Below are 25,236 nucleotides of genomic sequence, written 5' to 3' on the forward strand. Positions count from 1 at the left end.
AAGATAGCATCTACAGAGGTGTACTACATGACATAGCCTACTGTACATTACAATATTACTACGGTACTACAGAATTAAAACAGCACTCACCTCGACATCCAAGAAGTGTGCAGGCTACTTTCATGCGTGCTGAGCTGACCGCTTCAGGCGTAGTCTGAACATTGCTGATCGTTCCTGTCAGCAGGTATTGTTCAGCAAACTGAAACATTAATTGACAGATGATTTAATTCAATTCATTACAACATTTCCAGATCTGAAGCCACGTGTGCAAATATATGAACACATACATTCAATACCAAAACTCCACAACTGCTGGAATCCATCTGCGGGTCGTGCTTCAGGGTCCGTAATTGCCACTGTGCTGTTTGCTCATCACACCTCAGTTTTAAAAAATTCCTAGATGTCGTCGAGACATTTGTACTGTTTAGAATTAAATAGCATAAAAAAAAGAGTAACAGTTCTAAAAAGGTTACCTCCAGTTCCGTAGAATTTTATGTTCGTAGGACCGTTCATTTCCCATTGGGTCAATCAGAAGGAGTGTTTTTTCAGGCATGTTGATAATCTAGAATATAATGTCATGTAATCATAAATAAGGTTATTGAATATTTTTAGATCACCACTAACAACTACAGGAAGTTGCTTGGTATAGACACTATAAATCTCTGAAATACTTCTTATGTAAATGGAATAAATAAACCTTTAAATTATTGACCTAAAACATTAAAGAATGTCTGCAGATTATGGACAAAATTGTTAGGCTGTGACAGACTTTGAGAGAGAGAGTGAGAGTGAAAGATGAGGTAAGTGTCAACACAGTGAAGAGAACAAAGGCTCTTTGCCTTTGTCAGAGAATATATATAGCCTATGTGCATGTGTAGCCTATTTCTTTATTCACAACTTTAAAACTTGCCGTGTGTCATCTTTGACCCTGCAAGACATTTAAACTTTTTAAAACATAACATGACAAACATTTGTGAAATATATCACAAACAAAACAAAACAACTTGAATTGCTCTGTTGATTAGTTAACTCGAACTCCCCCACCATCTAGCTTTTTAAAAAAAAAAAAAAAAAAGAGTATTCTATTGGACAATAGCCCAAGACAACTAAAGAAGAAGAAGAAAAAAAATATTTTTCTATAATCTCACTTGCAAAATACTTTGAAAAATACACACGCACCACAAGAATCCAATGTGCTCCAATGTTCACAGGGCACAGCCAAATGTCCTCAATGGGAAACTTCATCTGTGAAAAGTGTTTAATAAGTTTGTTATGGTTCCAAAACACGTAAATAATATCTACTTTATTACTTTATGGAAAGCTATACCTTCCCTAGGCATCTGAACTGTCCAGCAAACAACGAACGTGCAACAACTGCACAAAGCTGGTGTACGTGGTTCTGGAAAAAGAAAAAAAAACACATTTTGTAAGTATATCAAATTAAATGAGTGTTCCTAGATAAGTAGACATTCTATACATACCTGTTGTTTTTCAATGACCAGGTGCAGGTATGCATCAATGACCTAAATTAAGAAACATAAATGAATATGATTATAAAAAAAAAACTAAACTTTGTTTTTGTGAGAGAGAAAAACTTTTTTCAGTTGGGTGACTCTTAAAATCATGTTCTGGGTTTACAAGTAATTTAGACTACTGGCTGATTGGAAAGAAAGGCCACCCATAGCATAAGAATAAATAACTTGATTCATCAGAAAGCCACTCGATCCCTTGCAGTGAGTGAAAAGAAGAGTCATAGAGCTTATATGGCCCAACAACTGCTTCAACCTGACCAGTGACATTTGCAGCCCAGACCTTCATTACTGAAAAAGAAAGACAAAGTTAGTGTTGTCAACAATTTTTCTAATTAATCAACTTTACAGGGCCAACGAGCCAACATAAAATGAACTTGGCAAAATGAACGTGCCAAACATTCAAGGCCGTAGGTTTGGTCTTTACGTTAGAAGAGACAACAATCCACCCCCTACCCCCACATTGGTAGTATATAATATAAAAAATAATGTGATCGAGTTCACTGAAGTACTAGGAAGGACAATTCTGTCCTCCCAAAATATTGGTAGGAACATGTCCCTACTATCCATATGCAAAACTACGCCCTTGCAAACAGTCATATCAAAAGTGTACAGGACAGCTAGAGGAAGTGGATATAACTTTAAAACAATTTATAGTATCTATATTAAATAAGAAAATTGTTATATTTTGGTGGCATGCATTTACATTTTTTAGGCATATATATATATATAAATATATATATATATATATATATATATATATATATATATATATATATATATATATATATATATATATATATATATATATATATATATATATATATATATATATATATATATATATATATATTATTATTTTTTTTTTTTTATGGGGCTGTGTCTTTTTTATAATCTATTAGTTATTATGTCCACTTCCTATAAATAACGGTGATCAAAATGACCACCATGATGTAAACACTGCAAGCAAGCAACCATAACAACAACACCAAACTGGTCAGGTAGGCCAAACTGGCAACTAAGATCTGAACTGAACTGAGATCTCTGTAAATATAAAACCTTGTTCCTCTGAGATTTGGTTTACATCTGATGGTAACTTTATTGCTGGCTCTTCATCTGTTGGGGTTAATTTTACCTCCTTGATGTACCCATTTGTTTGGTCAAACATTTTAGGGGCAACTTGAATAACAGAAGGTCTTTGTAACGCTGAATCTTCTTGGAGCTTCTCAGAATCATTTACCTTGGTGGTCACAGAATGCTGAGGGCTGAGTGTGGGTGCAACAGTGCAAGGAGACATCTTGCAAGAACTGTTACTCTCAGTAGACCCACTGGAGACTGAGATACCAAAACAGTCATCAGGCACCTTTCCAGTTTGGCCTCTTCTGTATGGTTTAATGTGCCTAATGCTATATTTAGTTTTTAAAGTAATCCCTCCAGGTTTGTTTAAAGTGACAAGTTTGCCACTGAGTCTCTCAATGATGTAGGGTCCTGAGAAGTCAGGTTCAATTCTTCCTCCTTTTCTTCCATGCTTCCTCATATTCACCAGAAGAACCTCATCACCAACATTGTAAATCAAGTCTTTGTACTTCTTCTGGACCTTTTTAGCATATGCTTCCTTCTGTTTCTCCTGTGATTTGCCAATGTTTTCTTCTGCCTGTTTTTTGGCCTCATCTCTCTTTTTTTTATCGGAAACTACATAATCACTAAAACTTGATTCCACAGGGAGACTGATGGTGGAAAGCTAAAAAAAACAATATATATAAATTCAATTATTAACTATTTAAAATTTCACATGTGCATGTATATAATGAAAAGTCCATGGTAGCATCAGAAGAGGTCCTTTGCTAAAAACATGGTTGTTTACTATTCACAACAAACTGTTAGGAATATTAGTGACCCTTATTGTCTGTTGTGGAACAAGATCCAACAATTATGATCATTACCAGTTTAAGATCAAAGGTTTTATAAGTTAATCAATCCAGCATACCAATAATAAAAACACTATTTACTGTATGATTAGTTTTGTAAAAATAATAATATAAGTTTTGAATCATCTACTACAGTACCCATTAGAAATGATTTCAAGGCTAAATTTACTTTAAGCACAATTCTTCTGACATAGGCTAGTATGACAAAATTGCTGAAATTAATGACTCCATAAGCGTTTACATTTATGCATTTTAGCATAATTTAAAATTATCAGTATTAAAGTGATATAGGTTTAGCCTCAATGTCTTTGTTTTTAGATTTTCAAGAGTTGTTATATTTTCCTTTGCACATACAGTACATGTATTCAACTACTGTTTTAAGGTAATTTTAAATTTTAAGCACACTCACCGGCATTTCAACAGGAATCTCTGCAGGGAACACTGCCTCTCTCCCATACATTAAAAGAAAAGGGGAGTGTTTTGTGGTGGTGTGGACCTTTGATCTTAAAGAAAACAAGGTGGCATCCAGATAGACATCCCAATCATTCTGCTGGTCGTTAACCAATTTCTTGAGGGCTCTAAAATGAAACATAAGGGGGAATGTTTTTTTTTTTTAAAGGTTTATAAACTTGGCGTATGAAAATCTTTTTACGGAACACATTTATAACTTATTTGGTGCCTTGAAGCGGAAGATAGGTGAAAATGTCATGGGGGTGGGGGTGTCTTAACTTTTCCTGACCTAGGTACATAAACACAGAGAAATAGGGTGTCAAAATTGTACCTTTAGGGGTACAACAGCTTGTCGCCGGGGCAGTACCCTTAAAAGGACACATTTGTACCTTTTTTACCACAAAAAGGTTCATATTAGGACCTTAAGGTGCGTATTTGTACTCTAAGGTACTAATATGGACCTTTTAGGAGTAAAACAGGTACAAATATGTCCTTTTAAGGGTACTGCCCCAGCGACAAGTTGTTGTACCCCTAAAGGTACAATTTTGACACCCTATTTCTCTGTGTGAATAAAACTTACCGTTTAATGTTGTCATTGGTCTTTTCATCCAAGCCATTAGTTTGAGGATGATAAGCTGCTGTCACACTTCTTCTGATGCACAACAAATCACAAAGCCGGTGGTTAAGCTTAAAAAAATAAAGGAAAAAAATGACTGTGAGTAAATTGGTGAAAAGCTCCTTAAAACAGTAGTTGAATACATGTACTGTATGTGCAAAGGAAAATATAACAACTCTTGAAAATCTAAAAACAAAGACATTGAGGCTAAACCTATATCACTTTAATACTGATAATTTTAAATACACTTACATCATTTACAAATTCCCTTCCCTGATCTGAGAGAATTCTCTGGGGACAGCCATGTCTATAAATGATGGAACAGAGATGTCTTCCAACTTCAGCTGCTGTCTTGGTTTTTAAAGGAAAAGCCTCAACCCACTTAGAAAAATAGTCTGTGGCTGTGAGGATGTATTTAAAGCCATCTGCAGTTTCAGGTAATGGTCCAGTTAAATCAATGCCAACAAGCTCCCAAACAGCAGAAACCTTTCAAGTAAAATAAAATGTAATAATAATAATAATAATATGTAAAATAAAATGTAATAAAATAAAAATAAAATACACTTATTTACCTTGATACACTGTAAGGTCTGCACAGCAGTCAAAGGCTTTCCCACTTTTTGACATTGATCACATTCCAATACCTTTCAGAAATTGTTGTGTGTATATATATATATATATATATATATATATATATATATATATATATATATATATATATATATATATATATATATATATATATATATATATATATATTTATATATAAATATAATATAATTATATATATATATATATATATATATATATATATATATATATATATATATATATATATATATATATATATATATTAAAATAACTATATAAAATAAAAAAACACCCAATTTTCAATGTCAACTGACATGCCATGCCAGTAAAATCTGGCACAGATGGCAGCACGTGTTTTACCAATCCCTGTGTGCCCACCAATGGGAGAGGAATGGAATTCTTCAAAGAGCATCCTGGCTTCCTCTTTGGTTTTGATCACTCTTTTCCCTCCATAAAAAAGCATTCCATCTACATTAAAGACAAAACGTGACTATAACAAAAGTAGACTAAAAGGACATTTGGCATTGTTGGAAAAGAAAATCAAGATAGCAACAAATTAATAATAAAATAAACATAATTGAAATTTAAAGTTAAAATAACTACCCTTTAAGTTGAATTTGAGTGCATATCTTCGAATGTTCTGCCTTTTGGACTTATCATACCCTGATGGGTATGACCCCACTGACAGAAGATTATACAATGCTTCCCACTTATCTTCCATAGCTGTCAAAAATGCAAAAGAAAGAAAAAAAAGCACAAATATATATATATAGTGCTGTAAATCAATGGGCCATTTTTTAATGTGATTAATCGTAATTACAAACATTACAGTTAAATTAAATATAAATTTTATAATGTAATCATTTCACAGTTGATCTCCAAATGAATGCAGAAACAACATAGAGTATATTTTGAATATTTGTTTAATGACCTATATTTATGAATGAAAACGTCCGGTTACGTATGTAACCCTCGTTCCCTGAGGAGGGAACGGAGACGTACGTTAGTGACTAACGAATGGGGGTTTCGCTTAGAAGCCAATCATCTTCATCGTATTCAACAGCGCCCAATGGCAGTGCCAATGCCATGGGCATGCGGAATTTGCATGCGTAACTCCGCCCCACCTCGTGGGTATATAAGGAAGTACGCTGCGAACATCGCATTATGTTACTGCTGCAGGAGCCAAGACTGAACTCCGCGTTCCAGGCAGCACAGCTGACGTGGCTAAGGAAACGTACGTCTCCGTTCCCTCCTCAGGGAACGAGGGTTACATACGTAACCGGACGTTCCCTTTCGTTCAGTCACTACGACGTACGTTAGTGACTAACGAATGGGGGAACCTGTAAAACAGCGCCACTCAGCTGTCATCCAGTGCCCTGCGTAAGTGTGAGATCCCGCCACTTAAGGCCCTAGGACTCCCACTTATCACAGGATTACCAAGGTACACTGGGAAGCATATCCCAGTGAGGGAATGCCAAGATGCCTACCGTAGGGAGGACTTAGAGAATACACATATGACCCGCTGAGGGTTGCATATGGAAGATCTCTAGGGTACCAGCCGAAGGTGGATTTTTAACCCTAGGGGTGGCAGGGACTTGCCAAGGGAAAGACACCTGCTCACTGAGGAGGCTTACGGTGGGAATACTCGTGTGGGGGTCGCCAGAGGGGAACCATGCACACGGAGCACCTGGCCGGACATGAGGGTCTGGGCTCGAAAGGGCAGACTGAACTGATGTCGGCGTCGACAGTGCTGGAGGAGCTCAGGGCTCTCGGGGAGCTCACCTGAGGAAAATATCGCACGTATCCAGTCATGGGAGTGGAATGGCGAGCAAGCGAAGACACCTGAGCGTGGTCCATTACCGGCCCCTCGGGGGGGCGAGTACAAAGTCGGACACTGGCTCCACTCAGAGATTGTAGAATCTGGCGAATGTGTTGGGTGTCGCCCAGCCTGCAGCTCTGCAGATGTCTGTTAGCGAGGCGCCATGCGCTAGAGCCTAAGAGGAGGCCACACTCCGGGTGGAGTGTGCCCTCACACCAAGGGGACACGGTCGGCCTTGCTGCTGGTATGCCAAAACAATGGTGTCCACTATCCAGTGAGACAACCTCTGCTTTGAGAGAGCACTTCCCTTCCGCTCTCCACCATAACAGACAAAGAGCTGGTCTGAGGTCCTGAAACACTGCGTCATGTCTACGTAGGCGCGGAGAGCGCGTACTGGACAGAGCAATGCCAAGGCTGGGTCTGCCTCCTCCAAAGGCAGCGCTTGCAGGTTCACCACCTGATCTCTGGAACGGAGTGGTGGGAACCTTGGGCACATATCCGGGCCGGGGTCTCAGGATCACGTGAGAGTTAGCCGGCCCGAACTCAAGGCACGCTTCGTCAACCGAAAATGCTTGCAGGTCCCCGACCCTCTAAGCGAGGCCAATGCGGTCAGCAGAGCCGTCTTCATAGACAAGAGCTTAATCTCGGCCGACCGCAAAGGCTCAAGGGAGGCCTCTACAGAGCACTTAAGACTACTGAGAGGTCCCAAGAGGGAACGAGAGGAGAGCGAGGAAGATTCAGTCTCCTCGCCCCCCTCAGGAACTTGATGATCAGGTCGTGCTGCTACTTACCTTATTGTCTCCCAGGAGATCGTGGTAGGCAGATATTGCGGCCCCGTACACTTAAGGGTGGAAGGAGACAGCCTTCGTCCCACCCCCTCCTGGAGAAACGAAGCACAGACCCGATCGGGCATTTCCAGGGGTCTTCCTGGCGGGAAGAGCACCATGTGACGAAGAGGTCCCACTTCAACGCATAGAGGTGTCGTGTAGACTCTGCCCTAGCGGAAGTGATGGTAGCGACCACCGCAGGTGGAGGGCTACTCAAACCAGCCGCGTCCCGTCCAGAAGCCACACGTGGAGCTTCCAGAACGCTGGATGCGGGTGCCAAAAGGTGCCCCGTCTCTGAGGAGTCTCAGAGGAATAGGCCAGGGAGGGGCTGTCGCAAGGAGTAGCAGTTCTGAGAACCAGGTCCGGCCGTGCCAACGGGGCGACCAACATGACCTGCTCCTTGTCCTCCCTGATCTTGCACAGTACCTGTGCGAGAAGGCTCACTGGGGGAAACGCATAATAGCGTAGCCCCGACGACCAGCTGTGCGCCAGTGCATCCGTGCCGACCATAGGTCAGGGAATAATACAGGGAGCAATGGGAAGAGTCCTGGGAGGCAACAGGACTACCTGTGCGTCACCGAACCGTTCCCATATCAGCTGGGCCGTCTGGGGATGGAGTCTCCATTCTCCAGGAAGTGGCTGAAGCCGTGAGAGCTCGAGGCTGCACGGTTCAGGACTCCCAGGATGTGGACAGCATGAAGGGACCTCAGATGCTTCTGACTCCATAAAACGAGATGGCGGGCGAGTTGAGACATACGGCGGGAGCGTAGACCGCCCGGCCGTGTCGTCTGTCCTGACTAGTACATGTTGACCCTTCAGCAACGCTCGGAAGCGGTGCAGGGCGAACCGTACTGCCAGCAACTCGAGGCAATTAACATGCAGAAGGCACTGGGGTCCTATCCAGGAGCCCGTGGCTGCTTGTCCATTGCACATGGCACCCCAGCCCGTGGATGATGCATCTGTTGATACAACAAGATGCCTGGAAACTCGTTCTAAGGACACTCGGGTCCGTAGAAAGCTGAGGTTCGACCACGGGGAGAGAGTCTGTAAGCAGGCCCGAGTCACTTGTACCCGGAGCGTGCCAGACCGCCATGCCCATCTCGGGACTCGATCGCGTAGCCCGTGCTGAAGCGGTCTCATATGAAGCAATCCGAGCGGCGTTACCGCGGCTGCAGATGCCATATGCCCCAGGAGCCTCTGAAACAGTTTCAGTGGAACCGCACTCTTGCCCTCGACTTGTCGAAGGGAAGTCAGCAGAGACTGCGCGCGCTCGCTCGAAAGCAGCGCGCACATGGCGACCGAGTCGATCCATACCGAGAAAAGAGATCCTCTGCGCGGGGCAAAGTTTGCTCTTCTCCCAGTTGACCCGAAGGCCCAGACGGGCTAGGTGATGGAGCACCAAATCTCTGTGTCCGCAAACCTGCTCTCGAGAGTGACCCAGTAAGCCAGTCGTCGAGGTAATTCAGGATGCGAACCCCGTGCTGCCGAAGGGGCGCAAGGGCTGCCTCGGCAATCTTCGTAAAGACGCGAGGGGACAGAGATAGCCCGAATGGTAGAACTGCGTACTGATATGCCCGCCCCTCGAAAGCAAACCGTAGGAACGGTCTGTGTCGAGGTAGAATGGAGACATGGAAGTAGGCGTCCTTCAGGTCGATCGCTGCAACCAATCGACTGGACGAACGCTTTCGAAAAGGCGTTTCGCTGTCAACATCTTGAACGGAAACCGGTGGAGGTAACGGTTCAAGACGCGCAGGTCCAGGATCGGTCAAGCCCACCGGTCTTTAAGGGTACAATGAAGTACGGGCTGTAACACCCGGAATTCACCTCGGCTGGAGGGACAGGTTCGATCGCACCCTTCGCCAGTAGGGTGGCAACCTCCGCTCGCATGACGGGGGCATAGCCCCGATCATAGTGGAACGGACTCCCCGAAAGCGGGGAGGAACCTGCGCGAACTGAATCGCGTAGCCGCACCTGACTGTCTTCGCGACCCAGCGGGACAGCCCTGGAATCTGAAGCCAGGCTCCCAGGAACTGCACCAACGGGGTCAATCGGACTACAGGTGTACCCGGAGTGGGGCAGCGATGCAGCGTTACCGACCCGGACAAGGGAGGCTGTTGGGCGTCCCGGTGTGGGGGTGCGGTTAACGGCTGCGTCCTGACAGAGGAGACCAGGGAAGGACGCGCGTTCCACTGGGGTCTGCTCTGCCAGGAGGCTGGCGACAGAGAGGGATGCGAGTGGCGGGACCCGTGGGTGGCGCGCACTGTCATCACCGGTCTCTGGGTTCTCAGAGACAGGAACATGAGTTCTTCCCAAGCGCTGCTAGCCCGGGGGCCAGCAGCGGAAGGATTTTCCCCCGGCCCTCCACCGGGGGAAGGAGAGGCCCTGCTACCATCCCCTGGGAAGAACTGGAACCCATCTCTGAGTTGTCCACTTCCAGCGTGGCGTTTAACCAGGCTGGGGAGCGGACTGGGCGTCATCCTCAACCACCTCCACGGCGCGGCCCGGGTGAAGGCTGCTGCTGGGGCCGGGCGGGAGGAGGGAGGGCGCCCTCGGCGGCGAGCGGACTGAGGCGACTGAGCCGGCGGCTGGTGCAGCAGCTGGCCGCCGGGGCAGTACGTGTTACAGCCTCAGTCTGCTCTGGGGCGGCCGAGAACTGTTGGGCGCAGTTCCCAGCCGCGCCGCCGAAGAGGCCAGCCTGGGATATGGGTGAGTTGAGGGGGCGGGCCCACTCAACGTCCTCCAAATCACCAGGTAAGGCCAGGTGTTCTCCCGGACCACAGCTGTGGACATCTCCCGACCCAGGGAGCGTGTGGCCACCTTCACCGCCCGGGGGCGGGATCAGTCGCGGCACGCAGCTCAATGAAGAGCCCTGGGTCGGCTCCACCCTTGTGCATGTGCAACGGGGCGGCGGCCTGCCCGTAGCTCTGCAGGACCACGCCACCGAAGTAGACGAGCCCACAGGCTTTGGGAGGGTGCTTAGGACAGCCACACCACGCCACGTCAAGCCCTCTGTGGACACCGTAGTGCGCAACAGAGAGTTCAACAGTGGGGGTGAGGGGGCCCCAGTGTACCCTAGGCCGCGGCCCCATCAAGGGCAGAGAAGGTGGAGGAGGCCACCAAACGATCGCGGGAAGCACGGGGACTTCCAGGACCGCGTGATCTCCTCATGCACCTCGGGAGCGAAAGGCATTGGGGGCGGGGCCCAACAGCTGTCGGGTGCCGTCCCCAAAAACCAATCGCGCAACCACGAGCACTCGCGACTGGGCGGAGTTCCACACCAGCGCGAGACTCGCGGCTGCCCGAGATAACATGGCTGTCAACCTTAGGTCGGATCAGGCAGCGCTGACACACCCGGAGGCGGAGCACAACTCCTAATCGTCATCCCCAAAGGACTCCAGCCCACCTTGGGATGCGGCGATCGACATCTCACTGCTATCTGGAGCGTGAACGAAACGAACGAGGCGTCAGAGACGGGCCGCTGTTTCAGTCCAACACTCGCGGGTTTAAGCAATGTGCAAGAGGGGGCGTGGCCCGAGGAATGATCGTCGGGGTTCTTAATACCACGGCACCGCACTCAGGTCACCCTGGCCACCAGCCAAAGTACCGCCTCACTCGGAGACGGTAGATTGGGGTGTGGCAGAGGGGACTCTCTCTCCTCACGGAGATCACTGAGTCTCGACCGCAACATCGCGATGGTCACGTTCCCGCAGTGGGAACATGACGCATCCACAAACACTGCCCGAACGTGCTGAAGCCCAAACACATCGAGCAGTGAATGTGCCCATAGACAGCAACGGAGATCGATCGCACCCGGAAGTGCACGGGCGAACCGTCTTGAAAAAGACGTGCCACGCGCAAGCTCTTTTTGTGAGAGGAAAGCTCTGCAGAGTGCCGAAGCGCCCAGGGAAACACACACACAGCTGTTGCAGATCACTGCACAGATCAGCAGGCAGGCAGCATGAGATCGCTGGAACGCGCCGTAACACCAACACCCTGGAGAACCGCTGGTCTCTCGAAGACTGAAGAGAAGACTTCAGAATTCAGGCTTGTAGGAGTGAAGAGATCCTCTTGGCTCCAAAGCAGAAACATAATGCGATGTTCGCAGCGTACTTCCTTATATACCCACGAGGTGGGGCGGAGTTACGCATGCAAATTCCGCATGCCCATGGCATTGGCACTGCCATTGGGCGCTGTTGAATACGATGAAGATGATTGGCTTCTAAGCGAAACCCCCATTCGTTAGTCACTAACGTACGTCGTAGTGACTGAACGAAAGGGAACTGCTGTCACTTTAAGACCTGCCCCTGTTGACAGATACGCGGATCTCACACGCCTCATACTCTTTACGCTCATTTGATACTTTATTTAAATAATTTAAGACTGATCTTATGAGGACACTTGACAAAACGGACATTTTGGCATACTTGTGTGTATTTATATTTACACTAAAACAATCAAATCATATGTCCCGCCGATATCTAGACTAAGGTTTTCATGAAAAATCATCAATGGTGCTAGCTGGCTTTGTATAAATGTGACCGTAAACGGTTCTCATTACTGCTATATATCTTGGTATAATAAAAATTACCAGAAATAGTAAAAAACTTACCTCACATTAAGAAGTTTTCATGCAAGTAGTAAAAAATTATGGGCGTGTTGTTCAGCCTGACAAAATTGACGCTATATTGATGTGCGCATGCGCAGTAAACCCTGGTAGGATAATCTGACGGGTAGGATGGAATGTCAGGACACCGGCAATGATATCGCAAGAAAAGCCTGACGTGTACTGACAACTGCATTATTTAACCGCATTTTCTTCATTACAATGTTAAAGCAAGTGTCAAGTAAGTTTCATTCATAATGTTTACTTCATGTAACATGACAGTTCATACTGGAGTGAAGCCGTTCTCATCGTGTGATTGGGGGAAACATCTCTGAGGGCTTGATGAGCTCGTGCCAGGGGCGCGGATAGTGAGCCGTTGGAGGTACCATCCTACGTCACGATGTACCGCAACGTCCAATAGGAAAGTTCAACTGCAGTAGCCACCGTTCAAATTTAAGAGGGCAGCACTTTGGCGGTTTTACACCATATTTTATAGAATTAAAACACTTTATACTCAAATGTCAAAACATTTACTCGAATCAATGAACAGCATTAATAAAGCCCCAGTATTACATTTCATTAACTAAAAAAAGTTTTTAAGTATGGTATTTGGGGTAAAAGGCACAATAATTAACATGATAATTATTGACTTTTACATTTATTGACCTGACATGGTTAGATTCAGATTGTAAGTATCATATATTAATTTGGGTTAAATTAACATATTTGAATATTTATTGAACAATAATTAATTATTTTATTTATCAAAACAAACAGAAACTAGTAGGCTACAAACTTTGCTAAAGAGATTTTTTAACAAGTATTAGCAATTGATTATAATATGAAATATACTTTACAGGAGTTAAAGTGTGACAAACTGTCAGCTAAATATTCTCTATGACAGGGGTCTTCAACGTTTTTCAGGGGAAGGACCCCTTAGGCGATAGAGACATGGAGCAGGGACCCCCGATACAAAATGTGTCAAACAGAGCTACATATTAAGCATAGAGCCTTCGATATTAATATAAACTAACTATATTATGATTAATAATAATATATATTATGTTAAGACAGTAGATCAGAATGCATATTATTGTTGCCAGAGGTGGACAAAGTACACAACTCCATTACTTGAGTAAAAGTAAAAGTACTATTGGTTAAATATTACTCCAGTACTAGTGAAAATTGTAAAGATAGATTTTTTACTTAAGTAAAAGTACAGAAGTACTTGCTTTTAAAAGTACTTAAGTATCAAAAATAAAAGTAAACACATTATTTGGACCCACTTTATATTAGGTGGCCTTAACTACTATGTACTAACATTTTAATTAATAATTTGATACAATGCACTTATTGTGTACATACATGTTTTACATTGTACTTACATTAAAAAAATACCTGCATGTAATTACATCTGTAATTAATTTCTGTAGTTACATTTGTAATTACACAGTTGACACTTCCCTTACACCTAACCCTAAACTTATCCACACCACCACACCTGTCCCTAACTCTACCCTTAAACTTACCCACACCACCACACCTGTCCCTAACCCTACCCTTAAACTGACCCATACCATCACACCTGTCCCTAACCCTACCCTTAAACTGACCCATACCACCACACCTGTCCCTAACCCTACCCTTAAACTGACCCACACCACCACACCTGTCCCTAACCCTACCCTTAAACTTACCCACACCACCACACCTGTCCCTAACCCTACCCTTAAACTGACCCATACCACCACACCTGTCCCTAACTCTACCCTTAAACTTACCCACACCACCACACCTGTCCCTAACCCTACCCTTAAACTTACCCATACCACCACACCTGTCCCTAACCCTACCCTTAAACTGACCCACACCACCACACCTGTCCCTAACCCTACCCTTAAACTGACCCATACCATCACACCTGTCCCTAACCCTACCCTTAAACTGACCCATACCACCACACCTGTCCCTAACCCTACCCTTAAACTGACCCACACCACCACACCTGTCCCTAACCCTACCCTTAAACTTACCCACACCACCACACCTGTCCCTAACCCTACCCTTAAACTGACCCATACCACCACACCTGTCCCTAACTCTACCCTTAAACTTACCCACACCACCACACCTGTCCCTAACCCTACCCTTAAACTTACCCATACCACCACACCTGTCCCTAACCCTACCCTTAAACTGACCCACACCACCACACCTGTCCCTAACCCTACCCTTAAACTTACCCATACCACCACACCTGTCCCTAACCCTACCCTTAAACTTACCCATACCACCACACCTGTCCCTAACCCTACCCTTAAACTGACCCATACCACCACACCTGTCCCTAACCCTACCCTTAAACTTACCCACACCACCACACCTGTCCCTAACCCTACCCTTAAACTGACCCATACCACCACACCTGTCCCTAACCCTACCCTTAAACTTACCCATACCACCACACCTGTCCCTAACCCTACCTTTAAACTGACCCATACCACCACACCTGCGCCTAACCCTACCCTTAAACTTACCCATACCACCACACCTGTCCCTAACCCTACCCTTAAACTTACCCATACCACCACACCTGTCCCTAACCCTACCCTTAAACTTACCCATACCACCACGCCTGTCCCTAACCCTACCCTTAAACTGACCCACACCACCACACCTGTCCCTAACCCTACCCTTAAACTGACCCACACCACCACACCTGTCCCTAACCCTACCCTTAAACTGACCCACACCACCACACCTGCGCCTAACCCTACCCTTAAACTTACCCATACCACCACACCTGTCCCTAACCCTACCCTTAAACTGACCCACACCACCACACCTGTCCCTAACCCTACCCTTAAACTGACCCATACCACCACACCTGTCCCTAACCCTACCCTTAAACTGACCCATACCACCACACCTGTCCCTAACTTTACCCTTAAACTTACCCACACCACCACACCTGACCCTAACTCTACCCTTAAACTTACCCATACCACCACACCTGTCCTTAACCCTACCCTTAAACTGACCCATACCACCACGCCTGTCCCTAACTCTACCCTTAAACTTACCCACACCACCACACCTGTCCCTAACCCTACCCTTAAACTTACCCACACCACCACACCTGTCCCTAACCCTACCCTTAAACTTACCCATACCACCACACCTGTCCCTAACTTTACCCTTAAACTTACCCACACCACCACACCTGACCCTAACTCTACCCTTAAACTTACCCACACCACCACACCTGTCCCTAACCCTACCCTTAAACTTACCCACACCACCACACCTGTCCCTAACCCTACCCTTAAACTTACCCATACCACCACACCTGTCCCTAACCCTAGCCTTAAACTGACCCACACCACCACACCTGTCCCTAACCCTAGCCTTAAACTGACCCACACCACCACACCTGTCCCTAACCCTAGCCTTAAACTGACCCACACCACCACACCTGTCCCTAACCCTACCCTTAAACTGACCCATACCACCACACCTGTCCCTAACTCTACCCTTAAACTGACCCATACCACCACACCTGTCCCTGACCCTACCCTTAAACTGACCCATACCACCACACCTGTCCCTAACCCTACCCTTAAACTTACCCATACCACCACACCTGTCCCTAACCCTACCCTTAAACTGACCCACACCACCACACCTGTCCCTAACCCTAGCCTTAAACTGACCCACACCACCACACCTGTCCCTAACCCTACCCTTAAACTGACCCATACCACCACACCTGTCCCTAACTCTACCCTTAAACTGACCCATACCACCACACCTGTCCCTGACCCTACCCTTAAACTGACCCATACCACCACACCTGTCCCTAACCCTACCCTTAAACTGACCCACACCACCACACCTGTCCCTAACCCTACCCTTAAACTGACCCATACCACCACACCTGTCCCTAACCCTACCCTTAAACTGACCCATACCACCACACCTGTCCCTAACCCTACCCTTAAACTGACCCACACCACCACACCTGTCCCTAACCCTACCCTTAAACTGACCCACACCACCACACCTGTCCCTAACCCTACCCTTAAACTTACCCACACCACCACACCTGTCCCTAACCCTACCCTTAAACTTACCCATACCACCACACCTGTCCCTAACCCTACCCTTAAACTGACCCACACCACCACACCTGTCCCTAACCCTACCCTTAAACTGACCCACACCACCACACCTGTCCCTAACCCTACCCTTAAACTGACCCACACCACCACACCTGCGCCTAACCCTACCCTTAAACTTACCCATACCACCACACCTGTCCCTAACCCTACCCTTAAACTTACCCATACCACCACGCCTGTCCCTAACCCTACCCTTAAACTGACCCACACCACCACACCTGCGCCTAACCCTACCCTTAAACTTACCCATACCACCACACCTGTCCCTAACCCTACCCTTAAACTGACCCACACCACCACACCTGTCCCTAACCCTACCCTTAAACTGACCCATACCACCACACCTGTCCCTAACCCTACCCTTAAACTGACCCATACCACCACACCTGTCCCTAACTTTACCCTTAAACTTACCCACACCACCACACCTGACCCTAACTCTACCCTTAAACTTACCCATACCACCACACCTGTCCTTAACCCTACCCTTAAACTGACCCATACCACCACACCTGTCCCTAACTTTACCCTTAAACTTACCCACACCACCACACCTGACCCTAACTCTACCCTTAAACTTACCCACACCACCACACCTGTCCCTAACCCTACCCTTAAACTTACCCACACCACCACACCTGTCCCTAACCCTACCCTTAAACTTACCCATACCACCACACCTGTCCCTAACCCTAGCCTTAAACTGACCCACACCACCACACCTGTCCCTAACCCTACCCTTAAACTGACCCATACCACCACACCTGTCCCTAACTCTACCCTTAAACTGACCCATACCACCACACCTGTCCCTGACCCTACCCTTAAACTGACCCATACCACCACACCTGTCCCTAACCCTACCCTTAAACTGACCCATACCACCACACCTGTCCCTAACCCTACCCTTAAACTGACCCACACCACCACACCTGTCCCTAACCCTACCCTTAAACTTACCCACACCACCACACCTGTCCCTAACCCTACCCTTAAACTGACCCACACCACCACACCTGTCCCTAACCCTACCCTTAAACTTACCCATACCACCACACCTGTCCCTAACCCTACCCTTAAACTTACCCATACCACCACACCTGTCCCTAACCCTACCCTTAAACTGACCCATACCACCACACCTGTCCCTAACCCTACCCTTAAACTTACCCATACCACCACACCTGTCCCTAACCCTACCCTTAAACTGACCCATACCACCACACCTGTCCCTAACCCTACCCTTAAACTTACCCATACCACCACACCTGTCCCTAACCCTACCCTTAAACTTACCCATACCACCACGCCTGTCCCTAACCCTACCCTTAAACTGACCCACACCACCACACCTGTCCCTAACCCTACCCTTAAACTGACCCATACCACCACACCTGTCCCTAACCCTACCCTTAAACTGACCCATACCACCACATCTGTCTCTAACTCTACCCGTATCCCACCTCAATATCAGCAAAGGGGTTTTGCAATACAATTTGAACACACTAAGTACATTGTACTTATTTTTTGATGTAAGTACATAGTAGTTAAGGCCACCTCATATAAAGTGGGGCCCATTATTTTATTATTGTTGCATTGTTGTATGAATGCACGCTGTTCCATCATGGTGGTTTAAGCCATACTTTCAATAAACGGAAAACAAATCCTATCCGGTTATGAAGTGTTTTCTGTGTGTTGACAAATCTTTCGCGATGTTCTAACAGACGGGATTCACACACAACGCGCCTGCTAATGTCCGATTCGCCATAATGACTCCTTTGAACCGAATCATTTTAACGACTGGTTTGAACAACTGATCTGTCCAACACTGAACTAAAGAATCAGTTAATAATTTACTCAGAACATCTGAAATGAGAACACAAGTGTGCTTACCCAATTTAGCAAGAGTGGGTGTAAGAGTTAGTTGTAATTATCCACAGTCTTTCAGCTTATTTATGTTCATAATGTGTAGTAAAATAAATAGCCTATAAATCACTTAGTTTAGACTGGAGTGAGGTGAAACCAGACCAAAGTTATTAGCTAGCTGATAATTTTATGAAATTGTATATGGCATAAAATTAGGCTATTTGTTCATTTTTTTTTAATATTGATATGATTATATACCAAAACAATTATCAGTAAATAGTGTAAAAATGAGGAACAAAAACAAACATCAAGGTATCCCACATGAAAAAATACTATAGTATATTATAGTAAAATTACTATAGTGTTTTTGAACCATACTATAGTAAAGATACTACAGTAAATTGTAGTATATTGTAGCATATTATAGTATTTACTACACTTTGTTAATTTACTGTAGTATATTTACTATACTACGGTTCAAAAACCCTATAGTATTTACTAGAGTAATTTTACTATAATATACTATAGTATTTTTTCATGTGGGATCAAAATAAGATAAGCAAAAGTTACAAAATTTCTTTGAATTTATTTAAAATGTATTGTCAGTATTGCGCTTACAGATCACGTGGGTAGGGTACTTTTTTACTGTGCGTGCGTGTGTGTGTGTGTGTGTGTGTATGGATGACCATGTCTGTCAGCCACCACCGAAGACCATTTTTGACCCAGGAAAAACCCTGCTTATCCACGTCTGCTCTTCTGAATTTTAACTTTTAAGTATGACTATGGTTGCGTGCATTGCGTCTCGGAACTGCCGCCTTCTATTTTGCCATCAATTGATTGGTGTTCAAAAAAATATTTGGAATCATTGTGAACTCCATGTGATCCTACAAGAGTGATTACTTATAGGCTGTCTGAAAAAACAAAACAAAAAAAAAAACGAATCGCGTTTTAAAGAAGAAAACAAATCATCCACTGACTTTCAAAGCGGCTAGAAATGATAGAAATGTAATGGAGTAAAAAGTACGTTATTTGTCTTTCAAATGTAGTGACATAAAAGTCATAAGTTTCCAGAAATACTACTCAAGGAAAGTACAGATACTCAAAAAGTGTACTTAAGTACAGTACTCAAGTAAATGTACTTAGTTACTGTCCACCTTTGATTGTTGCACACTGTCTGTATATTACTTGCCATTGTTAAAATTAACAAAATGCTGTGATAAAAAAAATCACAATTCATCAGTCGTTTGCAGTTGTAAATTATTTAAATTAATTTGCAGTCATACATTTATTTTACTAATCAGACGGACAATTAAACATTTATCTGAACTTTAGTTTCAAGTTTACTAAAACAATATTTTAATTTCACTGTGAGATGGACAATTAAGAATCAAATCACTATATATATTGATACGAATGTTTTTTTTTTTTTATGTATGATTCTGCATTTTTATCACGTATCAATTTTGACATGCCATATTTTTGTCCCGTGCTAGTTGGCTAGTTGCAATTTCAAGAGTGAAACACGCATTTATATGTAGACGGCCCTTCCAAAACTTTGCAGTGTGTAATTGGCCGTCGTTCCTCTTAGCAGCACATAAACAATACTTTTATTCAATGGATTATAGCTATATAACCTCAAAAGCAAGAAAGAACGCTCACTTTACAATCACAATTAAGCTGTCACTCATCTCAGTTCACAATCTCATATCGTTCCATCAAAATCAGTAAAGTCGTCTACACTAAATAATGAATCTCTTACTTACATCGTGTCTTTGTTAATGAGAGAATTCACGAGAGCAAGCAGAACTCAGCACTGAATAAAATCTCTTTGTGTGAGTGGATTGGATTCTAACTAAACCCTCGACTGCATAGCGTTCCCCTCAGACAACGGAACGTTTTCTTAAGCCCTATTTCCAATACATGTTTCTTTAAATAATTGCAACCAAACAAAAAGTATTATTATGGTAACAAATAATTATTATGGAACAGTCCAATAAGGTGTGGGAGTCACTATCAAGCATCATTTGAAGGCGGGACTTCCTTTTCTGAAATGTGGTCACAGGAGCACATGGTGTGAGAAGAAGGTCAAATGATTTGATTTGCTTTAGTAATCTCATTTAACATGACATTAACTGCAAAAAAAAAAAAGTGTGTGCATGAAGGTGTAGTGAAGCATTTTGTCAGGTTTTATTCTCTTTTTTTATTTAGCATGTCCAGAAAATCAGTTTTTCTTTTTGTTGCCTCAGGGCAACGTTGTGCGATTAGGGGTACTTTTCAAGGAAGTCTTCGTTTACAATGTGTTTGGATGTTATCACATATTATTTGCGTATTTGCGCACAATATAATAATAATAATAAAATAATTATTTTACTTTTACAGGCTAGTTTTCAGCGCAGTATCATGCTAATGACAGACGTGGCTTTCTTGAAGGCCAAAATCTGTTTTTGTTTTCTGCACTGATGTTTACAGGAAAATGGATGCGGGGACATTTTAGGGTAGAAAGAACAGAAATTTGCTATTTGTCAGAATCATATTCAGCAATGGATTTTGTAGTAAGGACAGTGAGCTTGAGGGAAGTGACATTGATGAAGAATGGACCACAGAAAGAGGTTTGAGAGGCAGAAAATGTTTAAAGTGTTAAAGCCCCAGTAAATTCTGAAAAATTCATTTTTAAATCGTATATACAGTAACTCTTGAAGAAAATAGGATTTCAGAAAGTGAAGATATTGGAGGAAAGGAGGTCAATTCTATCAATGTCACAATTTGAGTCAATAGCTACAGAACTCCTGGCCTTCAGATGAGCTCAAGATCGGTGTGTAGAGCTTCATGGAATGGGTTTCCATGGCCGAGCAGCTCATCCAAGCCTTACATCCCCAAGTACAATGCAAAGCGTGGGATGCAGTGGGGTAAAGCGCGCCGCCACTGGACTCTAGAGCAGTGGAGACCTGTTCTCTGAGTGACCAATCACGCTTCTCTGTCTTGCAATCCCATGAACGAGTCTGGGTTTGGCGGTTTGGGTTTGCCAAGTGTAAAGTTTGGTGGAGGGGGGATTATGGGGTGGGGTTGTTTTTCAGGGGTTGGGCTTGGCCCCTTAGTTCCAGTGAAAGGAACTCTTAATGCTTCAGCATACCAAGACATTTTGGACAATTTCATGCTCTCAACTTTGTGGGAACAGTTTGGGGACGGCCCCTTCCTGTCCAAAGACATGGATGAGTGATCAGTGCCTGACCTTACAAATACGCTTCTAGAAGAATGGTCAAAAACTCCCATAAACACAGTCCTAAACCTTGTGGAAAGCCTTCCCAGAAGAGTTGAAGCTGTTAGAGCTGCAAAGGGTGGAACAACTCCATATTTAACCCTAAGAATGCGATGTCATTAAATTTCACGTGCATGTAAAGGCAGGCGTCCCAAAACTTTTGGCAATTTAGTGTATTTGAAGTGGCCAAATGCCATAATTAAATATTTGAAACACATTTTCCACTGAAAAGAGTACCAGTTCCCTCTTGATCTTTACTAATAAATGTTAAGACAATATTAGATTGTTCTCTGTGATTTATTACCTATACTGCATAGCGCTAACCTGGGGCAACAAAACAAAATCTTCTGAGAGGGGGGGTTGATTTTATATTATTAATTATTTTGTTAATCTGTTATCTTAAATCTTCCAGAAAATAAGATTAAAGGGTTAGTTCACCCCAAAATGAAATTTCTTCCAGTAATGACTCACCACAATGTTGAATGTTCACAGGACTGAAAGCCCTCAGACTAAATCTAAAATATCTTAAACTGTGTTCCGAGGATGAACGGAGATCTTACGGGTTTGGAACAACATTGGGGTGAGTCATTAATGAAAGAAATTTCATTTTTGGGTGAACTAACCCTTTAAATATTTTTTAAGCGCAAAAACATAATTCATGCATTAGAGGGTTAAACACCTCCGATTGGCCATTGCGTTCCAGAGATCATCGAGCATGTCTATGATTGGCTACATTTCTCACCACTGCAAAACCCGCTGTGAATAGGAATGTTTCAGATTCTCCAGAGCGCAAAATCAAACGCAATGTTTGCCAAATCTGTTTCTCCAATATTATTATGCTATTACAGTATCAACGGAGGGTGCTCTGCTTTTGTTTCAGGGTGCTTATATTTGAATTTGACTTTGTGGTGTTTTCTCCCCATGTTATAATTTTTTTTAATCAAAAAATGATTTGTGATCAAACATTAATTAATTGGCGGCCCCCCTGCAGTACCGCTGCGGACCCCCGGTTGAAGACCCGGTTGAAGCTCTATGATGATCCACCTGCTGGTGTGCTGGAGCTTTGAATCCATGTTTGCAATGTTGAACTGACTTTAGTCTCCCTTTACTCTTTCTCACTGTCTTTTTTGTGAATGCATTGTTTTTTGTCTACAAAGTGTCCCATAGCATGGTCATATTTGTCTGTAAGCATATTTTGACCTTCTTTGTATAGTCTCACCCAACACAAATGGTTCTTAAAACATTCTACAATTGTAACGTGTGATAATATCTAAAACGTAAGAGGTTAAGGCCTAGTCCACACGTACACGGGTATTTTTATAACCTGAGTTTTTCCTCCTCCGTTTTAAAAAACAATCGCGTCCACACAAGCACGGTTTTAAAAAAATCTCCGTCCACATGAAAACGCAAAAGCGCGCTATGATTGGCTGCTTGATTTCCACATGGGTCCCATCCACGGCACCGATGCACTGAGGGATGCCATGGGCTCAGTGAAACCCTTCTGCAAGTTTACTTTGGACTCAGTGACAGGTTACTGTATACACACAGGGGCAGGGCTCAAGTGGACTGAAGCTTCACACACTTGCCTTACTATGTTGTATTATTGTATTCTGGAGCCTCTGTTCTGCAATACAATGAGATAACTGCGCATGTATCTGTTAGCTGTTAGCAGAGTTATTAAAAGTTACGTCCGCCATTGCATAGACTCGACTCATGTATAAACAAAAGCGATAACGGCGCACATATCGACTTCACAAGCCAAAATCTCCAGTTTCACCGTCTACACGACAACGCTGTAACCGGAGTTTCTAAAAAACTTCACCCTGGCCGGAGTTTTAAAAAAAGTCCGGTTTCAGTAACCGGATACTGCGTTTGCGTGTGGACGAACAGCCAAACCGCGCAGAAAAAGGTGCGGTTTTGAAAATACCCGTGTTCGTGTGGACAGGGCCTGAGGTTGTTAAAACATTGGTTTACAGACTTCAGCCCATATGCAGCCATTGAGTTTATTGCCATCTAGTGGCTATTGATATTTTAGTTTTTTTCAAAATATTTTTATACCATCATAGGTCACCAGGTGGAATTATTATTTTTTTTACTGAAGTTAAAGAAATATGAAATATAACAAAAAAATAAGCATATTTTACATTAAAAAGATGGTACTTTTAGAGGTAAATAAATGAATTAATACTAATTCATATAAAAAGGCATACATTGATAGAATTTATTTAATCAAAGATGGTGATATAACATTTATTTAAAAAAAAAAAATTGGGATCACACCTGAGACCTTCGTGCCCAAATTTGTCCACGAAGGCGGGATTAAGGGCTGTTATGCGAGGGGGGTTTGAAGGGGTTCAGGTCATACTTAGAGGGGAGAGGTTATTATGTACTGTACTGTATACTACTTCACTCCACCTTGGTTCTTGTCTTTGTCTCTCAGACCTTTTCTTCTTCTTCGGCCATAAAAAGAGGGTTCTTTCTTGCTTTATATACATAATTTAATCACAATTTTATTATTATTTCCATACTAGAGGAGCAATGTGAAGCTGACTGTTTTGTCACTGGCTTAATTAATTGTTACAAAATGGTTTAATTGTGCGTCAAAGAATGTCAGACAGTACATGAGTCCGTACATATCAAAATAATCCCTGATCACAGATTACTTAACATGGTTACTTACAAGTTGCAAAGAATCCACAATAACAGAAACTGAAAAAAAAAAAAAAAAGATCCTCAACTGGTCTGTTCATATTATATGTGTCATTGGGCAAGCCAAAGAGGTAAAGAAGGCATTGACCTGTGGCTGTGCAGGCAGTGTTTCGCTGATCTATTCATTCAGTTCACTCTTTTTCAATTGCCTATCCAATCAGCACGAGAGGAGGCCTATATATACATAGCCGACTCACTTATGCTCCTCAACAATTTCAGCATCCCTCCACATGTAAAGATCTTACCAGTATTAGTGGACCTAAATAATATAAATGCAATTTATGACAATTTTAACAATAAAATACTCTGGGTAAACAACCTCTGATTCACAAAATGCACTGTACAACACCGATATAAGGTGCAGTTTGCCTTGTGGTGTCAGTACTTATATGCTTTAAGTTTATTTGTTTCTATGAGCTACAAAATATATTGTTATAGGCCTAATATTCTGGAATAGTGGCAGTAGATGCGTTAATAATTTATGATTGGATATGATGACATTGTAGTAATTGTTACAGTGGAAGCTAAAGTAAAGTTTTATTATAAATAATAATAGTTATTTTTATTTGGGGGTTCCACATGAAACACAAACAGTTCTGCTGTCATCCCTCGCCCTTCCCCTTTTGATGGTTTTTCTTAAGTTTGTTTTTGTATTTTGTTTTCTTTGAATCCAGTTATTAAATTTGAACTGCTGCACCTAAATCCGTCTCTTTATTTCATCTTCTGCAACCCTCAATTCCTGACACCCTCCCTAAGTGGTGCCCCCTCAAAAATACATGATGTGCATAATGCCCTTGATTCTGTCAACTGTGCTGAGCAGCTTTCATGCTGGCTCCATCAGGTAGTCCTCATTCTTGAGCC

The 25,236-nt window shown here is 43.5% G+C and overlaps 1 protein-coding gene across 1 annotated transcript; it reads right to left on the minus strand.

Annotated features, from left to right (window-relative positions):
• Positions 1-2,402: 2,402 nt before the first annotated feature.
• Positions 2,403-4,029, minus strand: LOC307126691 (uncharacterized protein). The gene is made up of 2 exons (XM_079817334.1): positions 3,867-4,029; positions 2,403-3,270 (listed from the first exon to the last, which is right to left on the minus strand). The coding sequence occupies exons 1-2, from the start codon at positions 3,915-3,917 to the stop codon at positions 2,548-2,550; spliced, it is 774 nt and encodes a 257-aa protein (XP_079673460.1). The 5' UTR covers positions 3,918-4,029; the 3' UTR covers positions 2,403-2,547.
• Positions 4,030-25,236: the final 21,207 nt, after the last annotated feature.

The sequence above is a fragment of the Gobio gobio genome (genome assembly GCF_949357685.1).
Source record: "Gobio gobio genome assembly, chromosome: 5".
Taxonomy (NCBI): Eukaryota; Metazoa; Chordata; class Actinopteri; order Cypriniformes; family Gobionidae; genus Gobio; species Gobio gobio.

Coding starts and splice junctions, on each gene's coding strand:
- LOC307126691 (XM_079817334.1), bottom strand. CDS start 3,917: ATGTATGGGAGAGAGGCAGTGTTCCCTGCAGAGATTCCTGTTGAAATG. Junction 3,271..3,866: donor AGATTCCTGTTGAAATGCCG/GTGAGTGTGCTT, acceptor TGTTTTTTTTAG/CTTTCCACCATCAGTCTCCC.